Raw genomic sequence first — 22,509 nt, 5'->3', positions numbered from 1 at the left:
CAGGAGACTAACAGACAAATAGAGGATCCAAGTTTCAGGCTTGAGCAATCCGTCTCACTCTCTATTTCATTGGTATTCTCTCTCTCCCTCCCCTCTTTCTCTCTTCCTTCACCCCAGAACAGAATCAGGAGTGCTCCCATGCCCCTGTCTCCCTCCTGGCGTCAGTTTCTACATGATTCATGAGGACTTCTAACACAGGGTTCCATGCATAGACTCCACAGCCAGAATGCAGCAGGTTTGTGTACAAGCTCCGCCACTAACTGGCTAGGTGAACTCTGACAAATTACTTAAGGAAGTATCGGTTCCCACAGCTGTGACCACAGATAAGAAAACTGTCTACCTCACAAAAAATGTTGCATGAGACCACATGTGCAAAATGCTTACTTAGCATAATACTAGCACAGAACAAACGATAGATACACAATAGCCACTGTTATTATCACCGTTATTACTTACCCGCCTTCATTTAAGCAAAGCTTCGGCGGACTAACACAAACCAAACTAAAACAGGATATACCTAAATAATTCAGGCCTGAAAAAAATTTTAACTACTCAGCAACACACAGTCAAAATGAAAAGTACGATTTCTTAGCCAATTCAGATAAATGTGAGAGTCACTTATTTAACTATAATAGACTCCATTTCCTCCACCTAATTTGGGCTTTGATTTCCATGTCCAAAGATTTCCACTTACCAGCGTAGGTGGACCCACAGAATTATTTTACCCTAAGGTCTCACCTGAGCAGGTGCATCTACAAAGAGCAGAAAGAGACTGATGAGAGGAGTTGGAGAGGCTGAGGGCGTGACTTTCTCAATCCTTCCTACTTTCTTTCTTAGAAGACCGATTGGCACCGGCCATCACACCTGTGGCCAGAGCTGCTACGCTCCCTCCCTGGCGTCTGCTTGCAGTAGCCCAGCTTTCGTCCTATACTTTTGTCGCTTCCATGACACAGTGGCAACCGATGCTTGCCTATTCCAGGGACCTAGCTCTGCCAAGGCGGCTAGAGGTCATCTGGAAAGCGTCTTGCCTAGAACCGCTCTAATTCAGAACGTCCCCTCGGTCCTCCTGCGGAGTCCTCCTCTAGTCCTGGTCCAGATTCACAGAAAGCGCTGGGGAGTGGGGTACACAGGTGCGCAGGGGAAGAAGGGCCACTGAAGGCGCCGGTGATGAACCCAACGCTCGAACCTGCAGATCCAGAGCGAAGTAGAAACTGAAAGTACACTGCGGCAGATCCTACGGAAGTTCTAGGAAAGGCAGAGCGCCCAGCCGGGCCGTGGCGTGTGCCGCTGCCCCCACCCCCTCCCCTGGGATGGATGAAGCGGCGGGCGCGGCGTGGGGCAGAGGAACCAGCCGCAGAGGCACCAGCTGCAGAGGCGTCCGCTGGACCCAACTACCGGCCCCTCCGAGCACACGGTGGTCCTCGCAGTGATCATGGGCTGTGAGAGTGCGCTCCTGCTGCCGCTGCGGTCATCATGACCACGCCCGCCTCCCGCAGACCATGTTCCATGGTAAGCGCTCCGCTCCTGGCGCACAAGTTCGCGCGCTGGGCACGCTGGGGGCTCCGGGGCGCGCAGTCGGGCCCCGCGCCCAGGCGCGTCCGGGAACAGCCAGGCCTTGCACTTTGGACCTGTCGAGAGCACTGGCTGTCCCACTAGCAGCCGGTAGCTGCGCCGGAGTTCCCTGGCCCAAAGCCACTGGCACCTGGGGCAGCTGCGCCTAGCTGGCTGCGAGAAGCCATCCCCGACGCCCCGTTTCTGTTTCTGTCCCGGGACCAAGCGCTGCAGCCTCTGCGCTGGTCAGCCAGGGCAGACGGGCCTCCGAGGGAGACGGGGCTCTGTCGGTCGTCCTCAGCTACGCTGCCCTTGGTCCTCCTCGCCCAGCCACCCTACTCGCGTCCCTGGCCGCTCCAGATTACAACTTACCGGCGCCCGGCGTCGGGGAGCACTTGGCTCCTACAGTTCTCAACTCCCCGGAGAAGTGAAAGCGCGGCTCCCACAAGAAGTGATTTTAAACCCTAAGGGGATAGGACTCTGGAAAACCCCGTTTTCCTCCCTCAGAGAGGCTGGGAGTTTCCCTCAGGGGCTGTACCTTGTGCCTTTTGCCGGGAACCAAGCCTTCGGGCTGACAATGGGAGAGGCCAGTTTCAGGTTTCTTTTTCTTCCTATTTTATTTGTGCGGATTTCAGACCTGAAATGAACAGGGGGGGGGGGGGCGAGCTGGGTTTCGTTGGCAGCCATGTGACCAGAGTCCAAAAGTTTACTGGAATAAGAAATGGGACAAAAAGATGTTAAGGGAGAGAATCTGCTGAGGAAAATTGGAATGTTTTACAGTAAATACTTCCTCATGCAAAAAGAGCCGGGTCGGGGAGAGTGCTGGAACAGGGATTAGCTCCTCGGTCCCTTTGACGCTTGGTCTGTGGGCTTTCCTGGCTCCACCGTGGAATCACAAGAACCCTGTCCCATCTCCAAGGTCTTGAAGAATCAAGAATGGACATAGCCCAGAATTACCAGATCAGTTACAAAATAAAGGGGCACGAGTTAGAGTATAGAGGACAATTATGGAAGAAGATTTATAATGGGCACCCTCCGGAAGTTTATGGAGAATTAAAAATTAGGTATATCCTTGTTTTCCTTTCAATGCCCGCGGGTCCTGCTGTTACTTCTTCCTGGATCGTTCCTGGTTCTATCTAATCCTCGCGTCACCTTGACCTGAAGTGGAAGGTGAAACAAGAAAAGGAAGCCAAGGGTGCGCATTATGGACGAGTCTTTCTTTTCTGAAATATATCTATATTAATCATGTAGCATAAATTGTTATCAACAAGCAATATTAAAACTCTAAACTTGGAAGAATGGTTACAATAAGTGGCTTTCTGCAGTTTGTTTCAATAGATTTCACTAGAACTTTAAGGATAGGGTTACTCTTTGTCCTTTTTCTTTGCTACTTCATTTGGGAATTTAAGTTATTGAGGACCGAGAAATGGAATGTTACTAGAAACAGAGAGCTAAGAAAGATTAGAAAACTTGAGCGTGAATAAAGGAGTATTACACACAGTACCACATTAACGTTTAAATATCTTAAAAATGGAAAAGATCATTTCATAGGACTAACTGACACATCTTATCACATGTGAGATTTTTTTTTCTGGTTGCACTTCTGACATATAACCTAGTGAAATAACAGCAAATGGTAGTGTCTTTTTTCCTGCGATGAGAGTATATGATGGCAGCCTGTCAGAACTTGGCCAGGAAGTACTGTAGTGAGGTTCCAATGGAGCAAGGTGGGTGCCTGTACATTTCCCTCGACTGAACAACACACGGTTGTTGGTGTGTGTGTTTTTTTGTTTTCTGGGGGGTTTTGTTTTTTTTGTTTGTTTGTTTGTTTTTAGGAAGCAGGGTAAGTTGGTGGCTAAAAGCTGAGTTTCTAGACTCTTTCAGCCTAACAAACCTGAATTTGAATCTTACCTCTCACTAGACATTTTATATATGGAAAAAAAAAACCCAGCTTTTTAGGTTTCAGATTCTCCATCTGCAAAAATGTTAATAATTGGCAGCCCTTAATTCACGAAATGGGTGTGAAATATTATATGCAGTGCCATAGGAGGGCTTCAGAAATGTCTTTAGTGTTCATCATGGGATTTATGGATAGAATTTACAGTTAAATCTGACTATGCTTGTGGAGGTTATAAGATTTCTTTATGTGAGCGGCGTATTCATTTCTGAAAGCTGAAAAAGCTGATTTCCATATAACATATGATTCTTTTATACTCTTCATTAACATTTTCTTTATTCACCCACTTGCTTGTACCAATTGATCATATGAAAACCAAGTCTTATGCATTCAGATGTTTTTTAATCCATCCTGAATGTCTTTTTACCACTTTTTAAAATTTCCAGGGAAAATAGGTCTATGTAATGTTTGTAATGGACAATCGATTAACACTTACTGGTCTTAAAGGCTGAAAAACAGATTGGATTTGATGGGTTGTAGAAACTAATTTATTTATGTTCACTTTGACCCCATAACTTAAGTAGCTGAGGATTGAATGTATTATTTGGCTTAAATTAAAAACCAACAAGAGTTTTTTAGACAGCCATCATTTTGGTTTAACCAAAGTCCCTACTGAAAACAAATTCTCCAGTTTCAATCCCTTCAGGAGATCTAAAGAAAATTCCAGAAGTCCAAGCTTGCATTGCATTATTCTTTATGGTTTGTCTTCTTTGTAAGTTAATGAAAAGGTCGGGCTGGGGGAAGTGTGGGTATCAATATATAATTTGAAACGAAACAAAATGAGTCCTTTTTCCATTGTACCAGTGTTAAAGCAAGCTCAAAGCAGCCAGTACTAATATTACTCTCTATGTGGTGTGGAAAAAAGAATTCAATTACAGACCAAAGTGCAAGTCATTAGCAAGAGAGCTGGAAATCTATGAGATGGATGTACGTCATAAGCCCAGGGTATGCTTGCAGCATTGTCCATGAGTGATTTCAAGTCTAAAGAGTTACCGCATGTGGATTGCTAGGTAGATTATGAGCAATAAGGTGCTTGAGAATTGGAAGGGACATGAAGAAATCATTTAGTCTCCAGTCTTCATTTTACACATCAGGAAAGTGAAGCTTAAAAGATACTCTGCCATTCATTCAGTCCACAGCCCATTGTCATACCAAGACACAAACCCCATCTCCACTCTGGAAAACCTCAGTGCCCTGCACTTCCCTACTCTTACTGAGGGTAACTTATCTAACAGTAATGGGCAACAAAGGGCACTTCTTATTGACAAGTCAAATTATATTTTAGAATTTGAAACTAGTTTTATTACACACAAAAAGACTGAATTTTCCACCAAGTCATCATTCAAAATGATTGATAAAATAAATGCCTTTCAGTGAATAAACAGGCTTATATGAATTTGGAAGCATGAATTTTTCAAAGTTGAGGTGAAGTAGATACAACAGCTAGTGCTCTACATAGAAAATAAAACATCCTTCTTTATTAACTTATAGAAGGTATTCTTTTGAAATAACATATATGTATAATGGTAAAAATGCCCCTATTTCATTGTAGTATTTGAGTACTTTATTGTATTTCCCTTAAAGCTCATTTCAAGTTATGTGCCATATAACTTTTCTTTTATCATCTAATTCTCCCAAAGTCTACCATGGGGACACCTGTAAGGTGACAGGGAAAAGTTAGTTTGTCTACAATCCATACAAATCTGATTACAAAGTTAGGACCTTGTAAATCATTAGTAGTTGTTTGTATCTGGGAATCTTCAGGCTGAAGGAACAGTAGTAGAAGAGAGAGTGGGGCTTATATAATGTTGCATGGAAGTGGTTTGCATCCACAACACCAATGTAATATCAAAAGATGATGACCATTTCAGATCAAGTCCAGTGAGACAACAAGCTCAGGTTAAAATCCAGACCTGGCACCTACTATCCATGTTTCAGTAAAAGATTAACTTGCAGAACTCTTGTTCTTTAGAAGTAATATGTATGTGACACTTAACAGTACTTGTCACATGGTAGGTATTCAATTGAAGGTAACTAGTGTCATCATTATTATTAATCCCCTAAGTGAATTACTGCTTGTCATGTACATAGATATTTCATGCTGAGCAATGAGTAGATTCCATGTCTCATTTTGTTTCTACTGCCTTTCCCAGTGTCAGTGACATATGAAGATGAGATTCATGTAGAATTCATGTTTGTTCCCATATCTGCTACCCACCCTACTTTACTTGTAAAATATGGGTTTTAATAGCACATAATTTATTAAGTGCTACCAATTTATAACAAATAATGATATCATAGATGACAAGGTTATTGGGGACTTTGTGATATATTTAATAGTCTTTAGGTCATTGTCACAATATTAGTAGCTTGGGTTCTAAGGAGTATTGTTTGTGATCTTTTTAAAAATATATTTTATTGATTATGCCATTACAGTTGTTCTATTCCCCCCCTTCATTCCCCTCCATCCTGCATACCCCTCCCCCACCATTACCCCCCTTTAGTTTATGACCACGTGTCTCAAGTTCTTTAGATTCTATATTTCCCCTACTATTCTTACCCTCCCCCTATCTATTTTCTACTTACCATCTATGCTACTTATTTTCTGTACCTTGTCTCCCCTTCTCCTCCTCCAAGTCCCCTGTTGCTAAGCCTCCATGTGATCTTCATTTCTATGGTTCACTCCTGATCTAGCTGTCCTCTTAGTTTGCTTTTGTTTCAGGTGTGGTTCTTAATAACTGTGAGTTTGCTGTCCTTTCACTGTTCATCTTTTTTTATGTTCTTTTTCTTAGGTGAGTCCCTTTAACATTTCATATAATAAGGGCTTGGTGATGATGAACTCCTTGAATTTGATCTTATCTGAGAAGCACTTTATCTGTCCTTCCATTCTAAATGAAAACTTTGCGGATACATCAATCTTGGAGGTAGGGTTTTGCCTTTCATGACTTGGAATACTTCTTTCCAGCCCCTTCTTGCCTGTGAGGTCTCTCTTGAGAAATCAGCTGACAGTCTGATGGGAACTCCTTTGTAGGTGACTGTCCCCATATCTCTTTCTGCTTCTAGGATTCTCTCCTTCATTTTAATCTTGGCTAATGTAATGAAGATGTGCCTTTGTGTGTTCCTTCTTGGGTCCAACTTCTTTGGGACTCTCTGAGCTTCCTGGATTTCCTGGAAGTCTATTTCCTTTGCCAGATTGGGGAAGTTCTTTTTTATTTTTCTTTCAAATAAGTTTTCCACTTGAGGCTGTTCCTCTTCCCCTTCTGGTACCCCTATAATTTGGATGTTGGAACGTTTAAAGATGTCCTGGAGGTTCCTAAGCCTCTCCTTATTTTTTTGAATTCTTGTTTCTTCATATTTTTCTGTCTGGTCATTTTTTTCTTCCTTCTGGTCCACTCCCTTGATTTGAGTCCCAGTTTCCTTTCCATCACTGTTGGTTTCCTGTACATTTCTCTTCATTTCAATTAGTTTAGCCTTCATATGTTACTCTAATTTGTGACTAAAATTAACCAGTTCTGTGAGCATTCTGATCACCAGTGTTTTGAACTGTGCATCTGAAAGTCTGACTATTTCTTCGTTGCTTAGAGTTATGGGCTCTGGGGCTCTGAGTTGTTCTTGAGCCATAATGTTTTGATCTGTTCACACCTGTTATGTATGAGGAGCCAAGCCTTAGGTGTCCACCAGGGCAGGGTGACCCAGTTGCTGGGTTGTGACACTGTATGTGGGGGCGGGGTCAGAGAGGGACAATAGCGGTCCCCTCTGCTGCTTCCCACTGCTGGGGCATGTGTGGTCCGTCTCACTGCTTGCTCCTTCACTGGTTTATCTGTGTGCGAATGTGTGACCTCAGTCAGCCCTCAGTGGGTCCGCCCGCTTCTCCACACCTGGGATCTACCCACTTCTGCCTGGGTGCCGGGGTTGTGCTCCCGGGTAGGTCCAGTGGATCTTTTCTGCCCGACCCCGCTCCACTGCTGGCTCTGCCCCTCTTACCAGTTTGGCTGAATGGTTCGTTGTTGTCAGACTTCCGTATAGTTCAATTTTCTGTGGTTTGGCTGTGCTTTTGTTGCTAAAACTTTGTTGTTTTTAAACTTGGTTGTGCGAGAAGGCACAATGTTTCCACCTACGCCTCCATCTTGGCGGAAGTCCTATTGTTTGTAATCTTTATCCAAGAAGGTGCACATGTGAAATGCCTTGCACTCAATAAGTACAGTTAAAGTTCATTTGGGGAATTCACAGAAAATATGTTGTCAGTATAACCCAAGCATTTACCAAAAGATGCAGAGAAGATACTCTGGCAGGTTAATGAAGAATTAAGTCACTATATAACCAGATTTTTATGTCTGGGAACCACTGACTTTCTATTCCTGTATTATTACTGCTCCAAATTATACCATTTATGATTTCATTCCTTTTGATTACACAATTGCCCCTAATTAGGAAGGCTTATAAAAACAGATAGAAATAATTAGTTAACAGGGTGTGAACTTATTTACTGGGTTTTTCTTACATATCAAGAAGCTAAACAGTGTGTGAGGAGAATAGGGGTCTTTGAGTACTTAGAAATAGCAGTTACTGAAAAGATAAGGAGTCTCAAAATGCAAATGTCAGCTTTAACATTTCTGGGAAGGGTAAACACTATACACATACACACACACACACACACACACACACATATATATATATATATATATACACACACACACACACATGATCACAGGGCAGTAGCATGGAGATTAACCTGTAATGCATCCACTTAGACAACCACTGAGTTTTACATACATATACAATTACATGCCATAGATCATAAAATTTCAAAAATGCATACTGTTTTTACCTGTCATTAGTTTACCTATTCACCTGTGGGTGCCTTTTCTTGTAGGGATGTTCAACATAAATCAAAATTAGATAAATTGTATTTATATGTTGAGTGTTTCCCAGGAGCAAAGAGACTCTGCTGGCATCCACCCTTTTCTGCACTTTCTTAAAGAGTAATTTCTCAATTAAGAAGTGAAAGAAACCCAAATACTAAAATTCTGTCTTACGTTTGTTTTTATTTAATATTGAATCTTAGAATTCTTCCCATTCTATCAAAAAGCCAAGATGCATGTTTATAATTTTTAGAACTGCGTGGCCAGGCCCATTGAAATGCTACTATCAAATAATATGACTTATAATGTTTAGCTTATTCTTACTTACTGTTGACTTTAGTTTCTTTTAGGTATATCTTTGGAATTCCTCCCCTGATCCTTGTTCTGTTGCCAGTAGCATCATCTGATTGTGAGATTGAAGGTAAAAATGGTGAAGAATATCAGCATATTATAATGGTCAGCTTCAATGAGTTGGTATGTACTTCTTTTGCTTTTCTCAGACTTAAACTCTTTGGGAAAATGTAGTAGGTGCTGTCATCATGCAGTTTTGTATTTTAGTATCTATTTGTAATTCTTGAAAGTGAAATAACTAAAGAATAAAATTCATTGAGCTACTGACTATGTATTTTCATAATTGGCATCATTATATCCTTTAAAAACAATTCTTTCCTAAACTTTCAGAATCCCACAACTATCCACTTAAACCCTACTGCTGTTCATTTATCAAATTTTTTATAAGCATGATTTAGCACAGCTGTTTGCATTTCCTCCCCTGTCATTAACAGTTAGTCTCTGTAGAAGCATTATGTCAAGAGGGAAAATAACAGAATATAACATTTAAGATTATCACGAAAAAAATATGTATAGTTATCTCATTTTATCTGAATACATGCATATGCATATATATGATGTATGTATTTTTATACACATGCATATATAATTTGCTGTGAGTTAATTTTTCTATTTACCATGGACAATTTTTAATAATAGATTTTATTTTTAAAGCAGATTTTATTTTTAAAGAATCAACTTTTACAAAAAATGTTGCACTGAATGTAAAGAATTCCCAGATATCCATTCTCCCTCTGCACAATTTCCTCTATTATTAACATCTTGCAATTTTGTGGTACATTTGTTATAATTGATGAACCAATCTTGGTATGTTATTATTAATTAAAGTTTATAGTTGACTTTGGGTTTCATTCTTTGTGTTGTATAGTTCTATAGGTTTTGACAAATACATAGTGTCATGGGTCTGCCAATACAGTGTCTGATAGAATGATTTCAAATGCCCTTAAAATTTCCCTGTGCTCCACTGATTCATCCCTCCCGCCCTCCCCTTGAACCCATGGCAACCACTCACCTGTTTGTGGTATGTCTAGTTTTGCCTTTCTGGTAGGTCATGTAGTTGGAGTTAGGCAGTACACATTTTTTTAGACTAGCTTTTTCTACTTAGTAATGTTCAGTTAAGGTTTCCCAATGACTTATTCTGGAATGACTTATACCTCATCTCATTTTATTGCTGAATAAAATTCCATTGAATGATTATACCTCAGTTGGTTTCTCCATTCACTGATAGAAGGACATGTCTTGGTTGCTCCTAATTATTGGCACTTATTAGTAAAGCTTCTATAAGCATTCATGTGCAGGGTTTTTTGTGGACATACAACGTGAGTTTTTAATTCACTTGGATAAATACCTAGGACAGTGATACTGCATTGTATGGGAAGACCATGTTGAGCTTTGAGTAAAACTGCCAGACTGTCTTCTAAAGTGATTATACTGTTTTTCATTTTATACTTCATGAATTTTTGACATTTTCTGGACTAAATGATACTACTAAATAAATCTTCCTGAGTCAAGATAATGTTTTGTATTTAACTCTATTATCTGTGCAGGGAATCAACAAGTATTAGTTCTGCAACACTCATGTGAAATTGTAAAAAATAAAAATAAATTAAAATACTATTGACAATTCAAAAGGAAAATTTAGCCACCAGATTCACAGCTTACCCCTCCCCCACCCAGAAATACAAAAGAGCTTATCTTATTAAAATGCACAGCAGCAACAATGACATTATTAAAACAAAGCAAAGCATACCTACTGGTCTTAAGGAGATTAATTCACAAGACAGGGAAAAGTATGTGAGGTAATCAATCCAAGTGAAAAGTGCCACAATAATCTCAGGGAAGTTGTAAATATGAGGTGAGAGTAGAGAAGATTGAGTCATTCACTCATGCATACTTTTCAGACATGGCTGTGTTTAAATCTTAGGGAGACCATAATACTGACACTTGAAAGTGCTTGTTATATTCCAGGTTATAACTGATTTAACTGTCTCAAGGTCCCTATCAGACAGGTACTCTTCTAGCTTCAGTTTCACAGAGGAAGAATCTGAGGCTCAGGCTGCTCAGTCTATTAAGCCTCTGCTGGTAACCAGCACCCTTTCCTGCCTCCCAGTAGCAATATCTGTGTTAGGAGAGGTGGAAGACTGGGAATAAGGCAATGATGGACCAGATATAGAGACTTCTTTTAAGAAGCTTACCTTTGGTGATGTTTAGGTCTTGGGGGGAAGAATTCAAGTTGCAACTTGAAAAGTTGTGAGCCAGATTTGGAAAGATATAAAGTATGTTCTAGGAGGAGGTACATGATGTCATCTGGGTACTAGGAGACAGACCACATTGTGGAGTGGCGTGCTAATCTCTAGACTTTTTAGATAGTACACCCCTTTAGTAAAACATTTTTAAAATATATTTAATCACTTATGCTATTACAGTTGTCCCATTTTTTCTCTCCTTTATACCCCTCCTCCCTGTACACCCCCACCATCATTCCCCCACCTTAGTTCATGTCTGTAGGTCAGACATATAAGTTCTTTGGCTTCTACATTTCCCATACTATCTCTCAACCTCCTCCTGTCTATTTTGTACTTACCATTTATGCTTCTTATTATCTGTACCTTTCCCCCCATTCTCCCCCTTCCCCTCCACACTGATAACCGTACATATGATATCTATTTCTGTGAATCTATTCCTGTTCTAGTTGTTTGCTTAGTTCATTTTTGTTTTGTTTTCTTTAGGTTCTGTTGTTGGTAGTTGTGAATTTGTTGTCATTTTAATATTCATATTTTTATCTTCTTTTTCTTAGATAAGACCTTTAACATTTCATATAATAAGGGCTTGGTGATGATGAACTCCTTTAACTTTACCTTATCTAGGAAGCACTTTATCTGCCCTCCCACTATAAATGATAGCTTTGCTGGTTGGAGTAACCTTGGATGTTGGTCCTTGCCTTTCATAACTTTGAATACTTCTTTCCAGCCCCTTCTTGCCTGTAAGGTTTCTTTTGAGAAGTCAGCTGATAGTCCAATGGGCACTCCTTTGTAGGTAACTGTCTCTTTTTCTGTTGCTGCTTTGATTCTCTCCTCCTTAATCTTCAGTGATGTAATTATGTTGTGCCCTGGTGTGTGTTTCCTTGAGTCTAACTTCTTTGGGACTCTCTTAGCTTCCTGGACTTCCTGGAAGTCTATTTCCTTTTCCAGATTGGGGAAGTTCTCCTTCATTATGTTTTCAATTTCTTGCTCTTCCTCTTCTCCCTCTGGCATCCCAATGGTTTGGATGTTGGAACATTTAAAGTTGTCCTGGAGGTTCCTAAGTCTCACCTCACTTTTTTTTAATTCTTGTTTTTTTCATTCTCTTCTGGTTGAATGTTTATTTCTTCCTTGTACTTTAAACTGTTAATTGAGTCCTTGTACTTCCTTTCCTTCATTGTTGGTTCCCTGTACATTTTCCTTTATTTCACTTTTCATAGCTTTCACTTTTTTCTCTGTTTTGTTACCATTCTCAACCATTTCTGTGAGCATCCTGATTACCAGTGTTTTGAACTCTGCATCTGATAGGTTGCCTATCTCTTTGTCACTTAGTTGTATTTATTCTGGAGCTTTGATCTGTTCTTTCATTTGGGCTGTATTTCTTTTTCTCCACATGCCTGTTACCTAGGTATTCACCAGGGCGGGGCAACCTGCACTGTAGCACTGCATGTGGGGGAGGGGTCTGAGAGGGAACAATGCTGGTTGCTGGGCTCTCGACTAATTTTCAGTCATGTCCCTGGATACCCAGAAGCAAATTGGGCCTTTCTGGTTCTGATTCCCAGGTGGGTGGGTTTGTATACATTCTAGGACACTGTGGGTCTCTCCAACAAACTTTCTCGTGAGGCTGAGTTTCTCCCACCACTGCAACCCCCACAGGTTTTTTCAGTCAGAGGTTTGGGGGTTTTATTTCCCTGAGCTGGAACCCTGGGTTGTGTGGTCTGTCTTGCTCCCCAGTTGTTCCTCCCGGTTTATCTGCATGCCTGCTCTACCAGCCACCACCTTGCCTGTCCGGTCCTCCAGGGGAGGTGCCAACCTTGCTGTGAGTCATCCCTACTCCAGCTGCCTGTCCACCCCTCCTGCTGGTCTAGATGAATGTTTCTTCTTTAACTCCTTAGCTGTCAGATTTTCATACAGTTTGATTTTCTGGAAGTTCTGGATAGTTTTTGTTTTTAAATTTGTTGTTGTCCTTTTGGTTGTGCAAGAAGGCAAAGTGTGTCTACCTATACCTCCATCTTGGCTGGAAGTCAGCAAAAATTTTTTGAGCCTGTACTTCCATTGCACATTTAACATTTATTTATATAGTATAGCATTTTCATAGTATTTTCATGTACATTAGTAATGATAAATACAAAAATTAAAATTTACCTAGATGAGATAAAAATAAATTGTGATAGAATTTTTAAAATTGCCTTCCCCTGTTGCGGTGGACTGTCCATTGTGGACTCCACTTTGAAGATCATGAACATAGCAGAAGACATGAATGGGCCTATGTGTTATATAGCAAGATGGGGAGTGGTCTTAATGTAATGGCATTTGGGCTTTCTTCTAAACTAACAGTCAATGGTGATTCAGTCATACTGTAACATTTCAGTAAAATACAAACTTTTCAGTGTTTTCTATGTGCAAAGTGGGCCATTAAAATAAATGGTAGTTCTTGTTCTCTAATCTGTGGTGGTGATGGAGATATATGTCACTGTAATGCAAAATGATAATAGTACATTACAAAAGAGTTTGATACACATTATCTTACTTGAGTATCACAATATCTCTATGAGGTGATAATGATGTAATAATAATAAGTTTTGCTATTTGCCAATGCTGTTCTGAGCAGTTTCCATGTATTAATTTATAATCCTTACAACTCTATGTAATGAAGGTACAGAGACCCAGACAACTCAGATGTCAAGTGGCAAAGCTGGAATTCAAATGCAAGCATTCTGGCTCTAGTAAATGCCTTTATGAGGCAAAGCAGACCCCTCTGACCTCCTATTTTTGTGGGAGAACATGGATTAGGGAGTTGTGAGGATAACTAACATCAGAAGGTATTAGGAGCTTTAAGATGGTAACCAGACTGGATGAATTGTAGGGAAAGGAGCTAGGGAGATGAGCAGGTGTTGTAAATACTGTTATAGCCATCTAAATGAGATAAATAAGGTGGAATCTAGTTGTAGAAGAAAGATATGATGTCTAAGAAAATAGACATGATGAAAAACATTACGAAGAATCCAAATAGGGTCTAGGGAAGGGAGGTTCATAACAAATGATAAAGACACTAATTTCATATGATTTTCCAAATATGGAGTTTAGATTCCTAGAATTGGGATAACTAAATTAAATAGATTTAGCATTTTTAAGTTTTGTAATACATATAACAAAATTATTCTCCAGAAAGAACCAATCAATTTATAGTTCTTATAGCAATTAGAATTCTTGTTAGCGTTGAGTATTCTTTTTCTGTTTTTGATAAAATCTATCAAGGCAATGGGAAAATAACCTTTTGTTTTGATTTATATTTCTTTGCTTGTGACATTGCCTGTTTTTTTACATCAATTAATTTTATGTTTTTAATTATTTTGCATTGAGATAAAATTCAATTTACAATTTACTTTTTTTAAAGTGTGAAATTTAGTGGCTTTTCATATATTTACAAGTTGTGCAATCTTCACCATCATCTACTTCCAAAACATTTGCATCACCTGAAAAAGTGATGAAAATCACTAGTAGTGACTTTTTATTCCCCAACATCAGATGCTGGCAGGCACTAATCTAGTTTTTGTTGCCATGGGTTTTTTCCAGGCATTTCATATAAATGGAATCATACAACATATAGCTTTTGTGTTGGGCTTCTTTCACTTAGTGTAATGTTTTTAAGATTAACCATATCATGGTATGAATCATTTAGCTATTCATCAGTTGATGGACATTTGAGTTGTTTCCATGATGAGTAATACTGCTTAGAACGTTGATGTACAAATTTTTGTGCAATTCTCTTGGATGTGTATCTACAGGTGAAATTGTTGCATCATATGTGTTTAACTTTTGAGGAAAAGCCAAACTATTTCCAAAGTGGCTGCACCATTTTACATTCCCACCAGCAGTATATGAGGGTTGTGGTTTCTCCACGTTCTCACCAAATCTTGTCTGACTATTTTACTGCAGTGGTCCTGGTGTGTGGAAAGTGGTATCTCATTTGTTTTAATCCTCACCCAAGGATATGTTTTTACTGATTTTAGAGAGAGAGGAAGGAAGGGAAATGGAGAAAGAGAGATGTGAGAGAGAAACATCAATCTGTTGCCTCCCATATGTGCCCAGACTAGGGTTCAAACCCACAACCTATGTATGTATGTGCCTTAATTGGGGAACAAACATGCAGCCTTTTGATGTACTGGATGGCGTTCCATCCAAATGAGCCACCTGGCCAGGGCTCATTGTTTTTTGATTTGCATTTCCCTAATGACTAATGATCAAGCATTTTTTCATTACTGACCATTATTATTGAATGTTCTTTAAAGAGACATCTTCTTTTAACCCTCTGCTCACTTTTAAATTGTGTTGTCTTTTTATTGGTCAATTGCAAGAATTTTTTAATATATTCTGGATACTAGACCTTTATCAGACATGCAGTTTGTAAATATTCTCTCCCATCCTGTGGGTTGTATTTTCATCTTCTTTATAGTATCCCTTTAAGCACATAGGTTTTGTATTTTGATGCAGTCTTCCTTTTTTTCTTTCTTTCTTTTTTTATTATTGTTGGTCATGCTTTTGGTATTATACAAAGTCACAAAGACTTACACCTGTTTTGTTCTATGAGATTTATAGTTTAAGCTCACATTTAAGTCTTTGATTAATTTTTAGTTAATTTTTGTATATGATATGATGTGGGGGTCCAACTTTATTCTTTTTCAGCTGTTCCTGAAACTTTTGGTGTAAAGACTGTTTTCTGCATTGAATGATCTTGCCACATTTATAAAATATCAATTCAACCCAAAAATGTATGGGCTTATTTCTGGACTTTCAATTCAATTCCATTGTCTATTTGTCTTTCCTAATGTCAGTCACACACAATCTTGATCACCATAGCTCAGTAGTTAGCTTGGAAATTGGAAGTGTGTATCCTCCAACTGTTTTTTTTTCAAGATTGTTTTGGCTTTCATGGGCCCCCATCATTTACATTAAATCAATTATTGATATTTATCCTATAGATTGTCTACATTTTTAAGGGATTCTGTTGTTTAAAAGCTTTAAAATTTAAATGCAATGGAAAATTCTCTGTTGATAACATGATTCTGCATAATAATTTAACCACATAACTCCACACTTGTAAGGATGGCTCAGTTGGTGACATGGACTGTGGGAAGGGTGATGATGAGCTTACAGGTATCTTTTTTCTCATAGCCCTCATTATCCCTTGTCATTCTCTTATGGGCTTTTATTGATAGTCCTATTATTTGGTAATAGATCATTATATATTAGTATAATAATTTTATGATTTTCATATGTGTTAAAAACATTTTCTAGTTTATCATTTACATTTTATCTTGCTTTTTGATATACATTTCTTTGTATATATTTTTTATTTGATCTGCTAATGCTTTGTTGAAGATTTTTATATCTGTGTTCATGAAACATACTGGATTGTAGTTTTCTTTTCATGTAATGTCTTTATCTGATTTTGGTATTAAGGTAATTCTGGTGTCATACAATGAGTTAGGAAGTCTTTCCTCTTCTTTCATTCTGTAAAAGAAATTGTAGAGATTTGGTCTAACTTAAATGTTAGATAGAATTCACCAGCAAATCCATCAGGGCCTGGTTCTTGCTCTTTTAAAAAGTTATTAATTATTTATTTTATTTCTTTTATAGACATAAGCCAATTCAGAACCATCTGTTTCTTCTTACATGAATTTTGGTCACCCATGATTCTTGAATCTTAAAATACATGTAGGTGTTACCAAAAGCAGTAGAACAGGGTTGGGGGGGGCTCTTCCAAGGGGAGGATTGATCACTTCACAAAAGAATGTAAGTAGGAAACCACTTGGCATGCTGTGGCTGGATTGTAGGATGCAAGATGAGAACTGAATCCTCAGAGGCAGCCTGGATGACTCAGTGTTGTGGCTACCATACAGAGGAGTCTAGACTTTTTCCTAAGCACAGGAAGTCAGTGAGGAATTTGTGTGTACAGAGGTGTGGCAAGTGGGAAGACACTCAATGTAAGAGCCATAACAACAAAAATCTTTGTCCTTCATAATTCACTGCTGTACTGGGAAGGACTAGAACTCTCAATAAAAATCTAATGAATGAATGAATGAAGTAATGCCATCAGATTTTCATCTTACAACTTTTTTTTTTCTGGCAACCCCATAGATAATTTGTAGGGTAGGATTGAAAACAAGACAATGGGAAACAACTTCAGTCATTTAGGTGAAAATTGTTGATGGGCATAAACCAAAGTAGTGATTCAAAATTTGGGGGTACTTCAGAACAAACTAAAAGGTGTATTAAGATATAATCTGCTGGGCCTCATCCCCAGAGATTCCTATTTTGGGGGAATTTTAGTGATCTTGGAGGCCTCCTGGATAATTTCATGTATATCCCTCACTTATTTCCAAAGAATTTATGAAGTCAAAGAAAAAATTAGAATAGTCCCCTGATTTTGGTCTGATACTTAAATTCTGTTGCATCAGCTCTGCAAAGTCATATATTACACTCTGTGGGTATTAGCTGATGCCAGTTTCCTTGTTTGTTTGTTTTTCAGTAGCTAGCTCAACCACAGTAACAAAACAAAGAAAAAAACTGAGCTGTAAACTGAATTAGCTATTATTTTCATCACACATTTTATTTTAGAATCCATGACTGAACCTCCATTTTAAGGATAAATAAAGCAATATTCTGTATCATGGAAAATATTTTTCCACTGACACCCGCAATTAGATTGCATTTCAGTGAGGCAGCATTGCAGTGCAGTGTGAGGGACACTGAGTGAAGGATCAGAAAACCACGTTTTTACTAACTTTGTTCTCAGCAAGCACTGTGATCTTGGATACCTCATTTAACCACTTTAGACTCTTCAATCTCCTTAAAATGTGGAAAAGGAATTATCCCTGGGGTCACTCAGAGTGCTAAATTATTTGAGACATGGAAAAAATTGTTCTTTCCTTCTTCCTTTCCTTTTTCCTTTCCTCCATTGTTGACTTGTCTGGATTTCTTCCCTTCTTTCATAAGTTTTCATCAATCCCCTACTGCGTACAGTGCTCTATGCCAAATTCTTACAAATAGTAATATTAAGTGGTCATCAGTGAACATATAATTAAGGACTGGAGCAAAATTTATTCAGAGATATTATCTTATAAAGCAACAATTAAGCCATACTTGGATAAGAAAAGACTATTCCTTATTCTCCTGAACAGTCCTGACATCTTTTGACCATACATGTATGGGTTTATTTCTGGATGATTCAATAGAATTATTTATTATTATATATACACACACAAACACACACATTTAGTATCCTGTGCCAGTACACTCTGTCTTTATTGCCATTGATTTGAAGTAAATTTTTAAATCAGGAAATGTGAGTTCTAGTTTGTTCTTTTTTTCAAGATTGTTTTGTCTATTTTAGGTCCCTCTCAATTCCATGTATATTTTAGAATCAGCTCATCAATTTCTAAGAAGAAGTGATTTGGGAATCTGATAGAGATTTTATTGTACCTGTACACCAACATGTAGGGTATTGTCTTTTTCACAATGTAAAATGATGGTTATAATCCAGGAATATGGTATGCTTTTCCATTTTTTAAATCTTCTTTAATTTCTTTCAACAATGTTTTGTAGTTTCTAGACTGTAAGCTTTGAAGTACTTTTGTGAAATTTATTTATAAGCCTTTTATGTCTCTTTGATTCTATTGTAAACGGGATTGCTTTCTTAATTTCATTTAAAAATTATCTGTGATTCTTAAATCTGTACTTCTTGAATACTCACTTAAGTTTGTATCTTATTTCCCCATACTAGTCCATAAGTTTGTCAAGGACAGTTTATGTTTAATTTATTTTTGTATCCCACAGAATGCTCAGCATAGTACCTTGCACCTAGTAGTTTATCATACAAATAAAAATATGAATTGTAATGATATAGGATAAATAACATATGAATTTTAAACCAGTACCATAAGTTAGTGAGAACCCAGAATTTGTTTCAGATAAGCTAGAAAGTATTTTTCCTTGAACATTTGTTTCCTTGGAAATTTGTTGTAAATCAAATGTCAGGTACTTTTTAAATACTTAATATGAACTGGTTTGGGATGTTATACATTATTTTATCCAGAAAAAAAACTGTTTTGCCTAAACATGACTCATGATTGAATTATGTAACTTAGTCACCAACCTGAGGCTGGTTAAAATTTAAAGACTACTAGAGAAGGCCAAATACTTTCTAGGAATACTTCAGTTTTACACATGCTCATGAAGGGCTGTCCTTTCTTTTAAGTTATAAAATTTAATATCTAATGACTAAGAGGTTTCAATTGGTTTTTATAATTTCTAATGCCTTTATCTCTATTCTAGAGTTCCTCAGAGATTCAATTTCTGTCTTTGCATAGATAGCTCTCAATCAGCCACTGGTATATACCTCTTCCATGGAAGAGGAACCATTTAATTCTAATATGAATTATAAATCTCTACCTAGAGGTATTGTGACACATCATGCACAATAGAGAGTTAATTATCATCACTTTTATCCTGTTCTTCCTTCTGCATTTTGTGTTTTGGATAACAGCATTTGAATTTGTCCAGTCATTCAATCCTAAAAACCTGGAATGATCCTTTGATACCCTTGTTCTTTTATATCATTCATCATCACATCCTATAGATTTAGTTTATCACCATAACAGCTGTATAAGTCATTCATTCTATTGACTTCCATTGCTGTAGTCTTAGTTCAGGTAGCCATCAAGTATCAGTGGGACAACTTCCAAGGCCTTCAGCCTGGTTGATCTCACTGTCACCAGTATATATCTGTTCTCTTCCCTGGCATTTTCATTATCTTTCCAAAATTCAAATTTAATACTCTCTCTCCTTTTAAAAATTCTTTAATACCTTAAAGTCTCTTTATTTATAATCTAGTAATAAAAAAGGAAATAAAATGGTTATTGTTTAGAAAAGATATCACTATCTTCATTAAAAATACAGAAAAGTCAACAAAAGAACTCCTGGACCTAAAAGCAGTTATAACAAAGTTGCGGGATACAAGTACAATATGCAAAAAACAATTGCTTTTGAACAATCAGCATCTGAAATTAAAAGATACCATTCATATTAGCATAAAAAAAGAGAAGTACTCAGTTATAAATATAACAAAATATATGTAATATCTATATGAGAAAACCTATAAAATCCTGAGGTACAGAAATTAATGAAGAACTCAATAGGTAGAGATACTCCATGTTCATTGATAGGAAGACTCAGTAGTGTTAAGATGTCAATTACCAATGCAATTTTGATAAAATCCAACAAGTTCTGTGGATATCAACAATCTGACTCTAAAGTTTGTATGGAAAGTTGAAGGACCCACAAATATCCAACACAATATTAAAAAGAAAAAAGATTGGCTGCCCCCACCCAATCTCAAAACTTATTATAAAACTAGGATAATCAAAACAGTATGATACTAGTAAAATATATTTATAAATCAAAGGAACAGAATAGAGAACTGAAAATAGACCAACACTAATATAGTCAACTGATTTTTGACAAATGATTAAAGCCAATTCAATGGGAAAAGAATAATCTATTCAACAAATAATGTTGGAATAGCTGAACATCCATTCACACAGAAAATAGACCTTCTACCTCTCATAAAAATAGACTCAAAATGGATCTTAGGCCTAAATATAAAACACAGAACTCTAAAACTCATAGAACAGCATAGTAATAAAATCTAGGTGACCTTGGACTTGGTAGTAACTTTTCATGCACAACGCCCAATAGTATAATCTATGAAAGAAAGAATGAGGTTGAATTTAATTAAACATTAAAACTCTATTACAGGAATAAAAAGACAAGCCACAGAATGGGAGAAAATATTTGCAAAAGTATATCTGGTAGAGGAATTACTTTCAAAATATCCAAAGAAATGTTAAAACTCAACAATAACAAAAGAAACAATCTAATAAAAAATGGGCAAAATACCAGGACAGACACCACACCATTCTATTCAGTGGAATACAACCAATGATTAACATAAATGAGCTACTAAGCTACACAGGACATAGAGGTATCTTAAATGCATGTCATATGAAAGAATTCAGTCTTAAAGGGCTACATACTACATGATTACAACTATATGACCTTCTAAAATTACAAAACTATGGAGAAATTAAAAAGATCAGTGGTTGCCAGGGGTTGGGGAGGGAAGGAGAGAAGAGGGAATGAGTGGATGGTGCAGAGTGTAATTTTATAGCAATGAGACTATCTGTGCAACACTGTAATGGTGAATTCATGACATACACATCAAAACCCAGAGAACTTTACAGCACAAAGAGTGAACCGTAATGTAAGCTATGAGCCTCATTTATTAATAATGTAACAATAATGATTCATGTTTTATAACAAAGGTACCACACATCAATGCAAAGACATTAATAATAGGGAAGACTGGATGGAGAGGAGGGGATACATGTGAACTTTCTCTTCCTTTTTCTGTAAACCCGAAAGTATTTAAAAAAGTAAAGTCTATTTTTAAAAGCAAAATAAAATAATTAATTAAAAAAATAAAAGTACTTACGTTAAAACTCCATACATTCTCCAAATCCAACATCCTTTGGTATGCACAACTAGCTGTTAGGGAGGAAATAATTATACTTCCATAGATACTTTCCTGGGAAGAATGACATTAAAAACCCAACCTCTTATTTTTTGAGGTTCCATGATATTAGATTCTTTATGAAAGACTGAATCATTCCTGGCTGCTATCCACTGATGGGGAATTCATCATGAGAGACAGGAATCATAACTGGTTACCTGGACTCCACACAAGTTTCAAGACATTTGTTGGAAAAAGGTTACTCTAGAAAAATAAGGATTGTCATCACTTTCAGATAGAGTACTCTGCAATTTCAGATATCTTTGGAGATAATGTTGAGTATATAAATATGAATTAAATAATTATAATTTTGGTCCCTGAGGCCTGTGTATGGTTGGAACTGGTGCAGATACCTGGACCAATAAGAACATCAGACTATATTGCATGGGCTTTCTATCTTGATGTCTCATAGCCACTACAGACATCAAAAGAAGTACTTTTCTTTCAAAAGAAGAAAGAAAAAGCATGAGCCAAAGGCTGTGGGTGGATCAGATAGTACTGTTTCCTCTATGTGGCAAATGAAAGGAAACATCATCTGTGATTAAACTTTCTATATTCTGAATTCAGAAGCTTGAAAATAAATATTTCTACTAATCTAGCAAGTCAAGATAAACCTACTTTAATTGGAAAAGCTGATAAGACATGACATTTGAGTACTTTCAACCCGCTGAGGCATTCATACCTGTTTTGAAAACTACTACTACCTTGTTACAACAAAGAAATAATATAATGTAGATTCTAAGCTTTGTAGTGTACTTTAACAGACTGTGTTAGATGATGACACAATAAAACTTATAGGTGCATGTATCACTGTGATTCATGATTTAAAATGTCCTGCAGGGGTAAGATGACAGATGGATACACATTAAAATGAACTAAGGCCTTACAAAAGTATAAAATATAAAATCAAACTAA

At 37.6% G+C, this 22,509-nt stretch overlaps 1 protein-coding gene across 3 annotated transcripts in view; it reads left to right on the top strand.

The window, feature by feature from the left end:
- The first annotated feature begins 856 nt into the window (after positions 1–856).
- Positions 857–22,509, top strand: part of IL7 (interleukin 7) — a 46,512-nt gene continuing 24,859 nt past the window's right edge. Inside the window, exons 1-2 of one of the 3 annotated variants that reach the window (XM_037150097.2) lie at positions 857–1,509; positions 8,711–8,844. In XM_037150097.2, coding sequence (XP_037005992.1) covers positions 1,500–1,509; positions 8,711–8,844 — 144 coding nt within the window. In that variant the 5' untranslated portion in view covers positions 857–1,499. The remainder of the gene's footprint in view (positions 1,510–8,710; positions 8,845–22,509) is intronic. The other 2 variants (XM_053661008.1, XM_037150096.2) reach the window with 2 other exon arrangements.

This window comes from Artibeus jamaicensis, unplaced genomic scaffold, assembly GCF_021234435.1.
Source record: "Artibeus jamaicensis isolate MK-2021 breed Jamaican fruit bat unplaced genomic scaffold, CSHL_Jam_final scaffold_916, whole genome shotgun sequence".
Taxonomy (NCBI): Eukaryota; Metazoa; Chordata; class Mammalia; order Chiroptera; family Phyllostomidae; genus Artibeus; species Artibeus jamaicensis.
The sequence above is the reverse complement of the archived record's forward strand: the minus strand, read 5'-3'. Positions and strand labels throughout refer to the sequence as shown.